At 26.3% G+C, this 17,667-nt stretch overlaps 1 protein-coding gene across 2 annotated transcripts; it reads right to left on the reverse strand.

Moving 5' to 3' along the window:
- Window positions 1-417: 417 nt before the first annotated feature.
- On the reverse strand, window positions 418-17,374 carry LOC107171992 (synaptic vesicle glycoprotein 2B-like). Of its 2 annotated transcripts, none has more exons than XM_089219509.1 (12): window positions 17,151-17,374; window positions 15,003-15,170; window positions 14,843-14,911; window positions 11,178-11,339; window positions 10,954-11,116; window positions 7,460-7,578; window positions 5,893-6,128; window positions 5,648-5,796; window positions 5,294-5,559; window positions 2,194-2,353; window positions 2,012-2,139; window positions 418-748 (listed from the first exon to the last, which is right to left on the reverse strand). In XM_089219509.1, exons 2-12 carry the CDS (start codon window positions 15,022-15,024, stop codon window positions 693-695), a joined length of 1,530 nt encoding a protein of 509 aa, XP_089075635.1. In that variant the 5' UTR covers window positions 15,025-15,170; window positions 17,151-17,374; the 3' UTR covers window positions 418-692. The 2 variants fall into 2 exon arrangements, with proteins under 2 accessions (XP_089075635.1, XP_089075636.1); XM_089219510.1 differs by having other exon boundaries at window positions 15,003-15,354.
- Window positions 17,375-17,667: the final 293 nt, after the last annotated feature.

Here is a 17,667-nt window from a genome sequence, read left to right on the forward strand (position 1 = left end):
CAAAAACCAAAGCTCCGTTCATTTTAATAAGACATTAAATGTGTATTTACTATAACAAGAATAAATGAATACTAAATTTGCATCAGTCCGTTATAATCAGATGTTTTCATATCCGAGTGTTTAACTATTACATCACAATATTAATCGAACATAATTTTAAAACAATTGAACAAATTGAGTAACTTTACGCTAACGAAATTCTATTGAATAGGTACCTAATAATGATTTTTTTAAAAGATAACGGAATAAAATAGATATAGATTAGCCCATTAGCCTGATAACCTAATTAATCGTGATGAAAATCCAATCTTCAGAACGAAAAATTGTATTTATTTAATTACGCATTCAATATTTTATATTAGTAAAAACCATAATTATTATGGTTAATAAAATAAAAAAATCCAAAACATCGGGAAAATTCAAAATAAAATTATTTTATTATTTATTTTATTTTAAATGTGTGTCTTAAATGTCAATACAAATGTAGATAAAATAATTATTTTAGTACTCGGAAAACAAAGTTATAACATAATTAATAATAGGTACATAACATATAGTAATACAATAACCTCTCTACTTCTAAAAATTATCAGTTTTCATACAAATTTGTTTCCTTAAAAAATTGTGAAACGGTGTAATACACTATTTTTCTATGATATAAATATAAAATAATATCGTCAGATATTATAACTTCATCGTATGTTTGTTTTCCCTGTTGTTGGTAATGTTAGCACCAATAATCCTGAAACTAAACAGTTATTGTTATAATATAAATGTCAATAATACAAGCCTATTTCAAAATTAAATATTATGAAAGCGTTAAATTATCCTAACGCCTAATATTCACGACACTATAATATGAACTTTCTTGATTATTTTTTCTTTATGATCGATCAACGTACTTATTGTATTCAAAAACTATTTATTTTTTATGTTAAGTTACAATCTATTCCGTTTTTCTGGCACCTGCATGATTACCACCTTCGGCAGATATCTGCGATATTATCAACTTATCTTTTTCTCTAATTTCCTCTTAGTCTTTAGCCATTCCAGTTTTTATAATAATTGTTTGATTATACATTCATCTAAAAGTGCCCCTGCTCGTTTAAATCTCATTCATCTGATGAACTGTACAATGTTTATCCGACAAAAGCTAATGACTATAATGGCCTTCTCTTTTGTACAGTTCTTCCAGTTGTGCATTTGAATATTTGATCTTATTTTGTTTTTGTGTTGCATTAAACATATTAATTTATCGGTGATCGGTCTATGTATTTATCTGAATATTTTTCTTTCAAATCTTTACAGTATTTTTATGACCGATAGTGATTTATCTAATGAAACTTATATAAAATTTCTCTTTTACCATTTTTCATTTGAAAACTCACCCTTTATCATCGGTTAGAAATAGCATTCAACCGACATGTCGAAGCACTTAACCTTACATTTATTTCCTAGTGTATGTTATTTTTCTTTTTTGAGTGCCTAATCCTTAAAAATTAGGACTCTTTTTTAAATGCATCGTTTCTCATACTTTTTGATTTGGAGTACGCGCGGATAGATAATAAAGATACATTGGTTAGTAAGATTACATATATTTGTACATAATTTTATTATGTTATTGCTCAGTTCTCGATTATATACTACCTCAAGAGTTCTCCGAATATCTGAAGAAAGATAATTAAGTACATATCTTATTATCTGTGTCATTAATTATTTTCTTTCTCTGCGTTTTTAATGTATACAGTGGCGTGCCTAAAAAAAAATTTCGGGGTGGAGGTGAACATCCCCCCCCCTTTAGACACTATACTAGTCTATATATAATATATGTACTATTAAAATAAAAAATAAACCAATCGAACGTTAAAATAAGATAATGGACTTGTTAGAATACTTATAATAATAAGTAGGGGCAAATCTTTTATAGACTAATATATACACGTTAGCAATGTTAGCATATGTTATTACTTATTATACACATTATAAATTCAACAATTTTGTTAGTACTTACTTATCAAAAATGAACACGATACCAAAATTGGAATTACACAAAGAGCATCGATAAATACTCCAACAATGATATTACCCATAAGTGCGCCAATTTTTCCAAACGTAGAACCTATAGATACGGCCATTCCCCTATAAAAAAGTACAAATAAATAATCATTTTGTCAACCAAACTTCAAAATTTACCTGTATTCTGTAGGAAATAACTCGACAGCGATACAATACATAAGACTTATACCCACGCTGGAAAGAGCTTCAAATATTGAAGATAACACGAGATTCTCAAGAGAAGACGTAATGAAATATAAGCAAGCAGCAGACAGACCTGATCCAAAAAAGCTTACCACTAGATAAAACAGAAATACAATTAAGCTCTGTTAAAATAAAACACAAAATTTAATAACTTCTAGTTAAATCATAATTTTTAACTGATTTTGTGAGGATGATGATCAAAATTCAAAATTATATGTATTGAATACTATGTTTAAAGGTCGTTTAATATAATATCGAAATACTCTTAAATTGATTAAAATGGTAATACTATATTAACACATGTATAATAGCTAGTATTGTAGTATTTTTCTAACTATAACTAAGCGATGCATGTTCATTGTTCACCCATTAAACATAGTATTACTTACATAGATCAATAACCTATATACATTTAAACGGCTATAACACGTTTGTGCACTAAAATGTAAAATGTATACACCTTTGTTTAAAAAGTATATAAAATATGTACATACAAATATTTAATATATCAAAATAGTATAGGTAACATATATAGGTAAGTATATACTGTAAATCTGAATATACCTTTAATCCAGCGCGACGGTACTATACGGTAGTGGGGCGAAACTAAGTAAAACGAAAAAGCGGAGCGGTCACTACTATAGTACACGAGCACGATAATACATTTTATAGTAGAAAGCGATAAAATGCATAATCACAGACGTTATCGAAAATTTCAAAAATCTATTTATCTGTAATTTTCAAAGTTGTATTAATAGTACAAATTAACAAAATAAATTTGAATTTTGAAAAAGTGCACATATTTCAATCAAAGAATCGTTTCCAACTATACAAATTATTGCTTGCCAATTTCATTTGGGTCAAATCTGGTATCGTAAAATTCAATAAAATAATTATTTACTTGATCCGTATAAAAATAATACAGAAATAGGGTTATGGCCAAAATAATGTTTTTGTCTAGCATTCTTACCACCTGAACAAGTTGATGATGGTTTTGATGAGCTCATTTTTATAGCTCCTACAGATAACTATACGTTTACTGATTATATTTTAGAAAATAATATTAATGAAGAGTCTCAATTTCCACCAAATATTTGGTCAGAAACTCCCATAAATAATACTAGGACAACCAACGGACCCTAAGCTGTCCATAAATATTTCAATGCACAAATTTACCATCCGCATCCAAACATACACCATGTAGTAGACGTTCTAACTAACATTCAGGCAAAAACTGCATTAAAAATAAATAGTATAAAAAAAAATCAATTCAATTACACTAGAGAAGAGGCTGAACTTAAAAGGAAGTTTTTGATTAATGATTGGAATGCTTATGACAAAGAAGACATTACACTAATTGAATAGGTACTTAAAAATTATAGAAATTTGTTATCAAGGAAATAAAATATAAATATTGTAATTACATAATATTTTTTTTTTATATATAAAACTTTATACCTTCATTATTTTGATTTATATAATATTACTATTTTTATTTAACACTAGTATAAATAACTAAAATAACTCACGTATTTTATAACACTTTGTAGCTATATTACTATTTATTTTATTTCTACTTATATTATTTTGATTATTTTACAAAATAAATAGTAACTTACACTTTATAAAACTTGTTGCCTATATTATTTTGATATATATGTATATTTTATATACTTTTTAAACAGAGGTATATACATTTTAAATTTTAGTGCCCAAACGTTGTGTGGATTTTGAATAGGTACTAAACAGGAAAAAATGCCCAAACGTGCAGCATCGATTTAAACAATAGACAATGTTTACTTTCCTGAATGAATGTTATATAATATTTATATGACTAAAAACAATTAAAGTTTATATTAAATATATTGATACTAAAAAGTAAAGCCCAATAAGCTGTTATAATTAAAAAATTTGTAAACTTAATTGGATTTATTTTACCGTAAATACATTTTCAAAATTGTATGTATTCCAATAATCAATAAATTTATTTAAAAAATATATTACTACATTATCTTTACTATTGGGTTAAGTTTGAGCGTGACCTTTACCCTTGATTTAATTGAATTATCTTTCATTCACTTTATTTTAACATTTATATATATTATATTATTATAAATTATTAAAAATAAATATTATCATAGTTATTCAAGAACATTTTTAATTAATTTTTTAACAATTAGAAAATGTAGTATCATAAATAATTAAGTACGTGTTATTACTTATTAGAACATAATTTAAGCCAAATAAAATATAAAGTGTGAAATATTAATTAAATTGCTAGTTATATTTTAATCAGCGGTTCTCAAATTTGTTTTTTCACGTACCTTTTAAGTATATTATCAATCAGTCGCGTACCACTGATAATTAAAAATCTCGACAATATCATCGATTATACCTATACGATATCTTATTTATTGACGTATTTTCCGTGAAATCTAACCTTTATTATCTGAATATTAAAAAAAACACACGACATTATAAAATCATCGTTACGCTAAGAATCTAATATTTGTTTTTAATTTTCCATCCTATCACCATGCGGCCTTCACGTATCACCATGGAGTCTTTCACGTACCACAAGCGTACAGTTTGAGAACTGCTGTTTTATATAATTATATACCATTAACTATAATATATGTAACTTATTATAGGTTTCTAATTTTAGGGTATCAAACATTGGTAGGTGGCTTGGCGTGGAGCGTTGGCTGCTACCAATCGTGGAAAGCGACTGGGAATAAGTAACGGCCACAAGAAAAACCTTGCCACACATACACGTGTTTGCTACCTACCGTGACAACCATAAAAACAACATACCGTACCAAAAGCCTTACCACTACTACAGTTCATAATCCCTACAACACCTAATGATCTTAGTCGCCGGACTTAGGATTAATGAAAAAAAAAAAAAAAACATTGGTAGGTAGTTGTATATAAATGATGTAGGTATTATAGTTTCTCGAAAACTTCCTGTATAAGATAATATATATAAAATAAAATATTGAACCAATAGCTAATTAAAAATAAAATTCTGTACCTAAAAAAAACCTGAGTCCTAATCTGTTAACGAACATTGGCACAATAAGACTTGTTGGTAAGCATGCAATTCCAATAATCACTATGTTCAAATACACTGATTTATCGATATTATCATTGCACGCTTGATCTGTCTCCTCGGGTTTGACATAAAACATGGATACAATTTCGCACATATTTGTCATGTTTTTTGGACCCGAATATGAAGTTTCATACCATCGAAACCTATTCATCAATTCTGGAAACCATAGCATCAGCATATAATAACTGCGAACAAACAAATGGACGTGTTACTAATTGATGTCTCACTTTGGCTTTGAAAATTTTTGACATTCACTAAACGAATAGGTGTTACCTGGTAGTGGCACCATATTGTATAATACATGTAATTATGGCTATAAATTTGTACTTAGATGTAAACAACCCTACAGTACTCTCGTAGAGCCCTTTAAAGAAACCATTACTCTGTTCATTAATGCAATCGGGTAATATTAACGAAGTCACCTAAAACATCCATACAAAAATAAGTCAGTGTTGTCGTAAATATTTGTGGAAAGTGGCTTTGCAGAGCATTTATGATTAAATAACAATTAAACTTGCCGGAAATTTATCTTTAGTCTTATTATTCCATTTATAAACGAATTTCAAGCAATCAATGGTCTCGTCGTGTTTACCCTTGGCGAGTAAAAACTTTGGACTTTCCGGCAATCTCACCAACAAACATGCTAATGTTAAGCTCGGAAGAGAACATATAATTGTAAATAAATTCCATGACCTGAATAAAAAGAACCCGTATTCGATTCTGAATGTCTGTGGTATAATTAACCACGCCACGCCTAAAAAATATTAGAATGTTATTTTTGAATATTTGTATGAAATTTGTGACATTTTATTAAATTATAAATTATGTTGTTGATATTCATTTTATTTGATTAACTTGAAATATAAACTAATATAATACGTATATTATCGTTTATAATTAAACTAAAACCGTTTTTAGCTATACCTATAGAATAACACAATATGGAACATCGAAATAAAGAGATATGATTAAAAAAATTGTTAAAATTAATTTTTATTTATTTAATCAACCACTCATTGAAGTGCTAGTATTATTTATAACTTGCAAATAATCACACTACCCATTTTTATTTTATTTTTTTTGTATTTTTACATAGAACAATATTGTCTCGATTTATTGTTATATAATATGATTATAAATTTTAATTGACCAACTCCGATATGGCATTCCAATAAGTTAAAAAGAAGCTAAAAATTATATTCTATTATTTTATTAAAAATTAATTATCTACTTATTTTGACATTTTGTGATATTTCCAAATCCCCAACGAATATGACAATAAAATTTTTGAAAATATTGCAGTTTAATTTAACTGTTATATATTGCACAAAACAAAATATAAAACTCGTATTATAGAATATTAATATACATTCTCAAGTATATAATATTATAATATAGTAATATCAGTTTATTTATATAATAAATTCTATGTTTAAGCTTTTAACATAGGTAGTAGATTCAAAGAATATATATTTTTTTAATACAATTATATAAACATTGAATATGCACAATACATTAGATTTTGTTTAATATTGTAATTCGTAAGTTATAAGTTATATTAAAATATAACATAAAAATTTAACAATGTATATATAAATTATCTGATTTTAGTATTGTTTTTATTAATGTTTTATTTTATTTTATCGTTCAGTTTTTACTACTATGGTGTAATTAACGTCATACCATATTAGAAAATTGATAGTATTTTTTAGGTAGATACGGGTTAAATATACAAATCAACATGGTTTTATTATATTAAAATAAAATATTATCTTATATCTGTAGTAACTATAATATTATTTCTACTTGAATTTTTCTGTCTCGAAAATACTTTAACCGAGCACTTTGGAAATTATGTATGATTAGTTTTAAATTATGCATTACATAATAATATTATTATCAATAAATGTATCAATACTTGACTGTCTACAGTCTACTATAGTACTAAACATCGCTGACGGAATCGCTTTCGAGGTCACACTATACGAAGTGTACACCAGTTCACTGTCAACCCCTGGCCAAGGCTAAGTGCCGGACCTGCAGGAAGGGTGACTATTGATATTATTCAAATATTATAATACTCACATGGTAGTAATATTATACCGACCGTCCAGAACATTTCCATCCAGCATAGAAATTTTTCACGATATTTGGTGTTTACGAACTCTCCTAGGTAAGAATATAACACTGTAGCACCGGACACTCTAAATACGAACAAAATAAATATTTTTTAGAATATACTATTAATGACTTATTTATATCGTACAATAAATATACTATATAATATATATATACAGATATCGGTATGGGTATGATTTATTTTTAGATAAAACCGTCCTCTAACGCACCTTTCTATCAATTTCTCCGAAATTGTTCGCAGTTTTTAATAATTCTTCTTAACACTTTGAAAAGCTTTAACAGTTTTAACATATTGTGTAGATAAAATGGTCTACATCATAAAAGATACCTACAGGTGAAATTATCATGGTAAAGCATTTTAGAGTTTTTATATCAGGTAAAATCTCGGAAAAGTCTTCGCAGTGAATAATTATTATAAAAAAGAGTGTTACCAGTTCGAATATGGTATACCTGAAAATGGTGCGTTTGAAATAAAACTAGCCGAAAAATAACTTACGATGAACCTTGTACCTATCACATTTTCGAGTTTGATCAAAAATTGTTTTATCCACATTAATTTTAAATAAAGTAGGTAACAAAAACCAAAAATTTCATATGCTTATAAATGGCTCGTCATGAGTAAAAAATAAAAATGTTTTGAACATTTAATGCCTCTACGGTTATTTTTTTGACCAAAATCGATATTGTCGAAAACCGATTGAGAGTAAAAATTTCCGTTTTTCGTTTTTTTTTTTTTTTTTGCTCTTCCTGGTGGCCTTTGAAAACTATTGAGAATTTTACATTTTGACCTCCCAAGTGGTGCATTCTAATTAGTGTTACACTGTTACTAGATTCACTTTCCATCAGAAAAAATACTGAAGTTGAAAATCGAAGCATTATTTCAAATTATTATTGTGTATACGTGTACAAATAAAAATAAGCACACATCATATCATTGTGAAATTAATACATTTATTGCACTGCTCAAAATCTAAAATATTTTTGTATTTTTGTCAATCTTTGTCTCTGTAAATATTCTAATAACTCAAACCTAAAGGTCATTGAAAGAAAATACGTGAATTAATTGATTTCAAACTAAAATTGTATTCAATTTTTGATTTTAGATTCTGAGCGGGGTGATGAATGTATTGATTTTACCATGATGTGTGTTTTTTTTTTTGTGTGTGTGTCATCACGTTTTGGGGCAGTAAAAGAGCTTCGATTTTTAACTTCGGTACCTCGTTCGATCAGAAAGTGAATCTAGTTGGTACTTTGGGGGGGTCAAAAGTAAAAAACTCTTAATACTTTTCTAAATAATCGAGGAAAACAAACTAAAAATTAAGGGAAAAACGGGAAATTTCACGCACAATCAGTTTTCGTCAAAATCGATTTTGGTTTTTGATGTAACTTTAAAACAAATGACCATAGATACATAAAATTTTCACCAAATGTTTATATAAGTATATTCTATTCACCATGCAAAATTCGAAATAATTAACTATTTATAGGCATATGCAATTTTCGATCATTATTAGTATTTTTTAATTAATATCGATAAAAATTTATTTGTTAGGCAGAAAAGCTTGAAAATTTAATACAAGACTCTTAATATATTTTTACAATAGCAGTTGAAAAAATCAAAAAAAAAAATCATAGTCACAATTTTTTTTTTATAAGCATTCAAAGTTTGAATTTTGACAAAATACGTAAAAATTACAAAAATTCACAAATTATTTTAAGCTAGAAATTCATAAAAAAATTTCTTTTTTAAACTAAGATTTAAAAATTTAACATAAGATTTAAAAATTTAACATAAGATTTCTTAGAAGTTTTTCAATCTTTATCACAAATAAAAAGTACACCGGAAATTCAAATTAAATTTTTATGAGCATTTGAAATTTAAATTTTAACAACATTGGATTTTCACGGGATTTCACATTTAGCGATTTTCTTATTTTGGTGTAACTAAAAAACAAATGACCGCAGATACTTGAAATTTTCACTGAATATTTGTATAGGCATTTTATATATTTTATAAAATTTTAAAAATATTTTGATTTGTTTTGAGCTGTTTACTGACATATTAATTTTTCAACTTTTTTAGTTTTTTTTCTATAAATAACAATGAAAATTTATTTGTTGGGTAGAAAAGCTTGAAAATGTAATACAAGGTTTCTAACACATTGTAACAATAGCAGTTAAAAAATATTAAAAATACATAGGCACGATTAATTTTATAAGCATTTAAAGTTCAAATTTTGACTAAATACTTAAAAATTACAGCAATGTTTAAATTATCTTAGATAGAAATTCATAAAAGTTTTTCTTTTCAGATCTAAGATTTTAAAATTTAATTCAAGGCTCCTAACATATTTTTACAATAGCAGTTGCAAAATCAAAGAAATACATAGACACAATTTTTTTTTATAAGCATTCAAAGTTTGAATTTTGACAACATATTATGTAAAAATCACGAAAATTCGTAAATTATTTTATGCTAGAAATTCATAAAAAATTTTCCTTTTATTTCCTTTTATATCCAAAATGTTAAAACTTAATACAAGGCTCCTAAAAGATTTTTATGATAGCAGTTGAAAAATAAAAGAAATACATAGTCACCATTTTTTTTTACAAGCAATCAAATTTTAATTTTGACAACATACGTAAAAATCACGAATATTCGCAAATTATTTTAAACTAGAAAATTCATAAAAGTTTTTCTTTTTTAATCTAAGATTTTAAATTTAAATACAAGGCTCCTAACATATTTTTACAATCGCAATTGAAAAATAAAATAAGATTTTTAATAATCTATAATATATCCTAGACAGATAAGCCGTCTTCGCTCAGAATCGTTTTTTGTATACAATGATATAATTTGAATATACTAAATACTTGTATTGCTGAAATAAATGAATTGAGAAAAGTATTGAAACAATGATATAAGATACAGATATATTATCGATACATCACCGAAATTATACACTAAAGCCTTATAATATATAGGTATTATTAGTATTCCAGGGATGGCCCTCAATTTAATATATAATATTATTTCAATTAATGTTTGAACACTTCATTTTTTGTACACAAAATATTTCTGACATATTATCACATCATTCGGCCAGTTAATATCCGAACATCTATATGACCTTCAGATAGACCATCGTCGAACCGATAACCCTCATACCAATTATAATTTATACATAAGTGTAATGAAACCAATAATAGATTCCTCATATAAACTATACAACCTAACCCAGATAATACCCGATCAATTGCCAAAATCAAAAGTCAAGAGATATACCAAATATTTAGTATTTAGCGTTCACCATTTAACAATAAAAAAAGGTCCTATAGTAATATTATATTTAATGATTACTGTCTGTAGCACCTGCGCACGCTGGTCGTAATACAATAGGTTAAGTAAAATATGTATACGTATGATAATTTTGATTTACCCGAATCCACTCATCAGTCGACAGAATATTAACACTGGATAGATCTGAGATACACTGGATATGATATTGAAAACACCATCCATCGTCATACTCATCATCAAGGCATATCTTCTGCCCCTGGAATCAGCAACGTAACCCCAAATAAAAGACCCCGAGAACATTCCTAAAATTAACCAAACGTGGGATGAATATATTTCGCCAACGAAGTGACAAAATATACGTACCAATCATCGAAGCTCCGTTGAGAATGCCTTTGTGAATAGAAGTCATTTGAAAATCACATTGTGCTGACGGTACAACAAAGGACACTGACGTCACGCTAATGGCGATCGCCGTGAAAAGTGAACCACAAATAAATAATATGTAATAATGAAAACTTCCAAACCCTATAAAATATGTTAAGATTTGTTAATTTTATATGTACCCATATTTATGTATAAAAAAAATTATAAATTTTAATGTTTCAATATGTAATCACACGCATATACATTTCAAAACTTAATAATATATTAAATTTAGGTTCTAAGTGGAACGATAAAATTATGTGTGTTTTTTCTTATGTCCGGAGTCATCTTTAGGAGGGGTAAAAATACTCCTATCTTAAACTTTGGGGGCAGTTGCTGGTAGCGAGTTAGATCTATTTGATATTTTAATACTTAAGACATTAAAAGTAAAAATTCCCAATACTTATAACAAACAAAAATTGAAAAAAAAATGGAATTTCCGCAAGCGTTTTCATAGTCAATTTTTTTTTTCTAAAGGCTTCAATCTTAAATTATGAAAATGTCTGTTATTCACACGATACATAACAATTTATCCTGAATTAATTTTCATTATTTTGTTATTATTCTAAAACAAAATAATCGTAGAAACTTAAAGCTTTTCAGTATTATCATTCCTATGCTCAATGATATTTTCAAAATATATATATTAAGAGTACCTACCTAATATTTTAAGTTATTTATATGCATTTGAAATTTTGAAATTTTAGGTTTTCTTTTCTGTAAATATTGATTTTAAAATGCTAAACTTGATCAAAAACCTTGAAAATTTAAAATATGATTTCTGATAATAGTTGTGTTAATAGTAGTTTGCAAATATTGAAAACAGCTAGGCATATATAATTGTTTTTATGAATATTATTTGATAGTCTAATTTTGACAAAATTCGATATTTAAATAAAAAAATAAATATTGATCTTGGGGACTTGAAACTTTTAGCAATTACGTGTTCTGCGTATATTAATTTTTATTATATGGGTACTATACACAATTAAATTTTAAAAACATTTAGATTAATTGTAAGATAATATTATTCCACGAATCTATTCACACGCCATTTATTTACGGTACGTCGAGCGTCAGTATCGACTTATTATATTTAATAACCAACAGTAATGTAATATACAGTGGCACTTATAAGGGGGTGATAGGTAGTTCGCCCCCCTTCATGGGATCTTCCTTGATCACATTTTTCGTTTTAATACCACGGATTATATCTAAGTCAAGTAATTTATTTTTCAGAATTTTTCTAAAATCCAATATTTTTTTGGTTAAATTAATTTGGAACGTAATAAATTTTTTTTAAATATGATTTTTCAGAAGTTGGTAACATATTATAAGTATATTTTTTAAATTATTTCCTTATCATATCATATTAAAAATTTTTGTCATATATGTTGATTAGCATATTTTTTATCAGGTTTTTCTGTTACACCCTGTATGGCTGTATACTATATAAAAAATTATCTGGAGGGAGGGTTAACTTTATTTGTACCCCTTCCCCTTGAACATCATGTATAACCGCCACAGAGCATTTATAAGTAATGAAATGCATGTAGTTTTTTATGCAAAAATTATTTCTATTTCCATTAGGTATACAAATAAATTACCAAAAGCAGTATAAATATAATACTATAACAAAACATCATTGAAAAACAGAAATTTAGGAGACTAACAAACCTCCACTTCCGATTTAATAATAACTAATAAGGCTCTGCTCAAAATCGTTGTTCGTATACAATGAGTATATCTACATTGATCTACCTACTCAACGAAGATGCATACTCGTCACCTTCTTATTGCTATACAGCAAACTTAAAAGCGGCAGTGAATCTAGTTGGTACTTTGGGGAGGTCAAAAAGTAAAAAATTCTCAATATTTTTCTAAATAATCGGTATAAACAAACTAAAAATTAAAGGAAAAACGGAAATTTTACGCACTATCAGTTTTCGACAAATTCTATTTAGGCTTTTGATGTAACTTTAAAACGAATGACCATAGATACATGAAATTTTTACTGAATGTTGATATAAGTATATTCTATCCACCATGCAAAATTCGAATTAATTAACTATTTATAAGCATATGCAATTTTCGATCATTATTAGTATTTTTTAAATTAATATCGATAAAAATGTATTTGAGTAGAAAAGCTTGATAATTTAATACAAGACTCCTAACATATTTTAAAATAGCAGTTGAAAAATAAAAGAAATACATAGTCACAATATTCTTTTCTATAAGCATTCAAAGTTTGAATTTTGACAAAATACGTAAGATTCACGAAAATTTGCAAATTATTTTAAGCTAGAAATTCATAAAAATGTAATACAAGATTTTTTTAAAGTTTGTCAACCTTTATCATAAAAAAATATCCACCAGAAAGTCAAATCAAGTTTTTATGAGCGTTTGAAATTTAAATTTTTACAACATAATATTTTCACTAGATTTCTCATTTAGCGATTTTCTTATTTTGGTGTAACTCTAAAACAAATAACCGCAGATATTTTAAATTTTCATTGAGAGTTTATATAGAATATAGATATTTTCTATATTTGTTAAAATTTCAAAATATTTTGATTAGTTTTGAGCTGTTTACTGACATTTTAAGTTTTCAACATTTTTAGTTTTTTTTCTCTATTAATGTCAATAACATTTTATTGGTTGAGTCAAAAAGCTTTAAAATTTAATACAAGGCTTCCAACATATTTTTTCAGTAGCAATTGAATAACACTAAAAATAAATAATTACGATTTTTTTTATAAGCATTTAAAGTTAAAATCTTTACTAAGTATGTAAAAATTACGAGAATATTCAAATTATCTTAAATAGAAATTCATAAAATTTTTTCTTATTAAATCTAAGATTTGAAAATTTAACTTAAGATTCCTTATATAAGTTTGTTTACCTTTATCAAAAAAAAAAAAAAAAATGTCCACCGGAAAGTCAAATATTTTAATAAGTATTAATAAGTTATAATAATCTATAATATATCCTAGACAGATAAATAACCGTCTCTGCTCAGAATCGTTTTTCGTATTTAATGATATAATATCATTGGATTCAAATTTAATTCCGTCCATTACAATAACCCACTAGTAACCTACTGTACAGCAAAGCGAAATCCACTTTCTCGCGTTTTTTTAAACTTAATTATTAAGTATAATTTAAATGTTTCAATAAATTTCAATATTTGCTTTGATAATAATCTTATTATTAAAGTAAATATAAACACAGTTTAAATAATAGTTAATTTGACATATAAGGTAGATAATTTGAATTTCTAATAAATATTTGAAATTTGGACATCATAGTTTTTAAATTTAATACCTACTAATAAATATCAATATCGTTGATTAATTTCTCCTACTGTACAATATAGGTAACAATTAATATTTATTTATTTAGTATAATTTATTATATACAACAGTTTTTTATGCTACGTGTCTCGTATTTAACTTTATATTTTTAACATAAATTTCGTTAAGATTTCGATTAATTAAAAAATGTATACCGCCTATGCATCTGTATAAACGTATATGATGAACTGGCAATTTGAATAACTTTAAAAGTAAATAATATAGGTACTATAGTTTCAATTCACTTACCAATCATTTCGATAGCATCGTCTAAGTGCACAGGTGATTGAGCAACAAAGCAAGTGGAATCCTCGACGTCTAAAATAAACATAATATAATTCCCACATTTCTTTTATATATTACTCCACTAAATTTCAATTTCTTTAAAGCTATAGAAAATCGTAATTACCCTTTGATTTGTTTTTGTTCATTTTAAAATTGAATAACCGACATGCACCAGTGTATAAAATATAAAAAAACACCACCTATTGACGGTTAGGTGGTGGATGTATCAACGACAGTGTTTGTGATTGAAGTTATTTCTTTGAATGTCCGGATGATAATTATTTCAGACGTCCTATTAAACGATCACGACTAATTAATTGCCATACTATTCAATGGCCATATATAATGTATTGTCGGCCAACATCCATCAGTGTATGATACTAACACAATCATTAGTATTAATAACAATCAATTGTCATAACTTTAGATTGCAAGCTGTTGACGCGCGTTTTAATTGGTCACGGGACTACGGGAGTCTGTATTTGTACAAAAATATTTTCAATTTTAGGATTTATTTAATAGATGTTAATTAGGTACGAATGGTACGATACAAATCAAGGTGCGATAGTAATATAATTTCAAGATATTTCAATAATTCCACGTGATTACCTGAACAGCATTTTATTGCTGTATTATATATAATCTACAGTATTCTAATGGGTATCTAACAAAAAAATGTTATCTACTTATAGGTGTAATAATTTCACTATCGATAACTCTAGGAATCCGAATAAGTCAAGTAGACAATAATAACAGTATTAAATAAAATTCATCTAAATTTTTTTATTTTGTCATATTAATATATTGCAACAGTCTAAATCACTATATATTTTATTGTCGTTTACGAATAACTTTTAAATGTATAAGCCTTTTGTACTTGTTCAGTGTTCTCACACCAAATTTTAGTAAGTTTACAGATTATATAATAATATCTCAAATATGTGTTTACACTATAGCTATTATACACTTGAGCATGAATATCTCATATCATTTAATGAATATACATATTGTGTATATCAATTGTCATATTATGAGTTTTTTCTGTACGGAAGAAGAATTAATAGTATAATCAATTAATAGTTTCCCAAATACGAGTTGCAGAGCTGGTTTAAGGTCCAATATTGCCATAAAGTAAACATAACCAGAAAAAATGTATTGAGTTGTATAACTTATTTATATATTTATAAATACACCTATATAAACAATTTTTTTTTAAGTATTTAACTCAAATTGAAAATATAACACAAGTAAACATTATAATAAGTTGAATAATTATAATATTATATAGATTTACAATATTGATATTATAGTTAATCTAGGCATCTTAAATAATTGCCATTATTTTAAGAACTAAACTTTTGATCATCTCCTATAAAATTATCCATCTTTCTGAAAGAAATGATATTATAGCCACTATACGATATAATACAATTTTCCAATAGTAAATTTGAGGTTACATTTCTTCTTGAAATTAATGATCAATAACCTCTCTATCTTTAGATGTTCTTAAAAATCATTCATGGACATTTGTATTATGAACTATACTTTTCTCATGTTCAGCAACTAAATGATGGTATTTTTGACAATTTGTAAATCCAACATTAGGATTACTAATGCTTGTTTATTAGAAACAAAAATGTAGTAATATTGCAAACAGTAAAGTGCATTTTTTGATTTTATTAGAGAAATCAATTAAATTTTTTTGCGTTCGCCAATGGGGAATTGCCCTTCAAATATATCAGACGGAAGTTTTCTAATATTTTTGTCGTATAAACGTTCTGTAATTTTCAAATTAATATCAATCAAATTAAAAAAAAAAAAATTTTAACGAATAGGTACTCAATTGTATCAGAATTTAAATTCAATTCTGATCAATCTGAGCCAGGAAATTGTCTTGATATATGGAAACATATTTTTCATGAGAGCGCAACAAGTCTTAAGTTTATATCGATAAAACTTTATCATTTTTATTTTCAAGATTATTATAGTTTTACTTGATGAATCAATTACTGGTTTATTAGAATTACTAGAACAATGTCTAGAATAGTATTCATCATTGTTGAGTTCTTATAGAATTTAGTTATATTTAACAATTGAATGTGAATCCTAAAAACAAAGAATATACAATTTCGACCTCAGAACAAAGTATCGAATTAAATAAAAATAAAAAATATTTAAATTCATCAATAACTGCATTCGTATATACGTAACATCAAAGTATGTACAAAGCCTTACTTCATATAATTATATATAATAAAAGACGGTTACCTACCTTTTTAAAAAATGACCAATTATAATGTTTGCACTATAATTTTTTCTTCTTATTTTAACTTTTGTCTATTTTTTTCTTCTGATAATTGCTAAGCCTTATTCTTTTCATTTTTACGGCAGTCTATCTATTATAAGTTTAAATAATCTATTATGTTAATTTACTATGTACAAAAGTCAACAATTACGATTTACTAACTAATACTAACACAAGGTATAGATACTAGAGAGTCTAGGCACTCGTCAAAACTAATCATGAAATACTGCATTACTACTACAGTAACACGGCGGCGAATTGTAAATATGTGATAATTGTCTATTGAGTATTCAATAAGTAAATTTAAGAGTAATTGATAGATAAGTATATTTGAAAATATAAGTACCTCTATGGATTTTCAATCGTAATCGAAAACGAATATACGATGTAATATCATTAACATACTGGTTCCGTTCTAATGTAGGTAATGTAATGTAGGTAATAAACTATGAAACGGTACTTTTTAAGGTATTTGTCCGTTTAC

Source organism: Diuraphis noxia, unplaced genomic scaffold (assembly GCF_037042655.1).
Source record: "Diuraphis noxia isolate RWA-SAM2 unplaced genomic scaffold, SU_Dnox_SAM2 contig0002, whole genome shotgun sequence".
NCBI lineage: Eukaryota > Metazoa > Arthropoda > Insecta > Hemiptera > Aphididae > Diuraphis > Diuraphis noxia.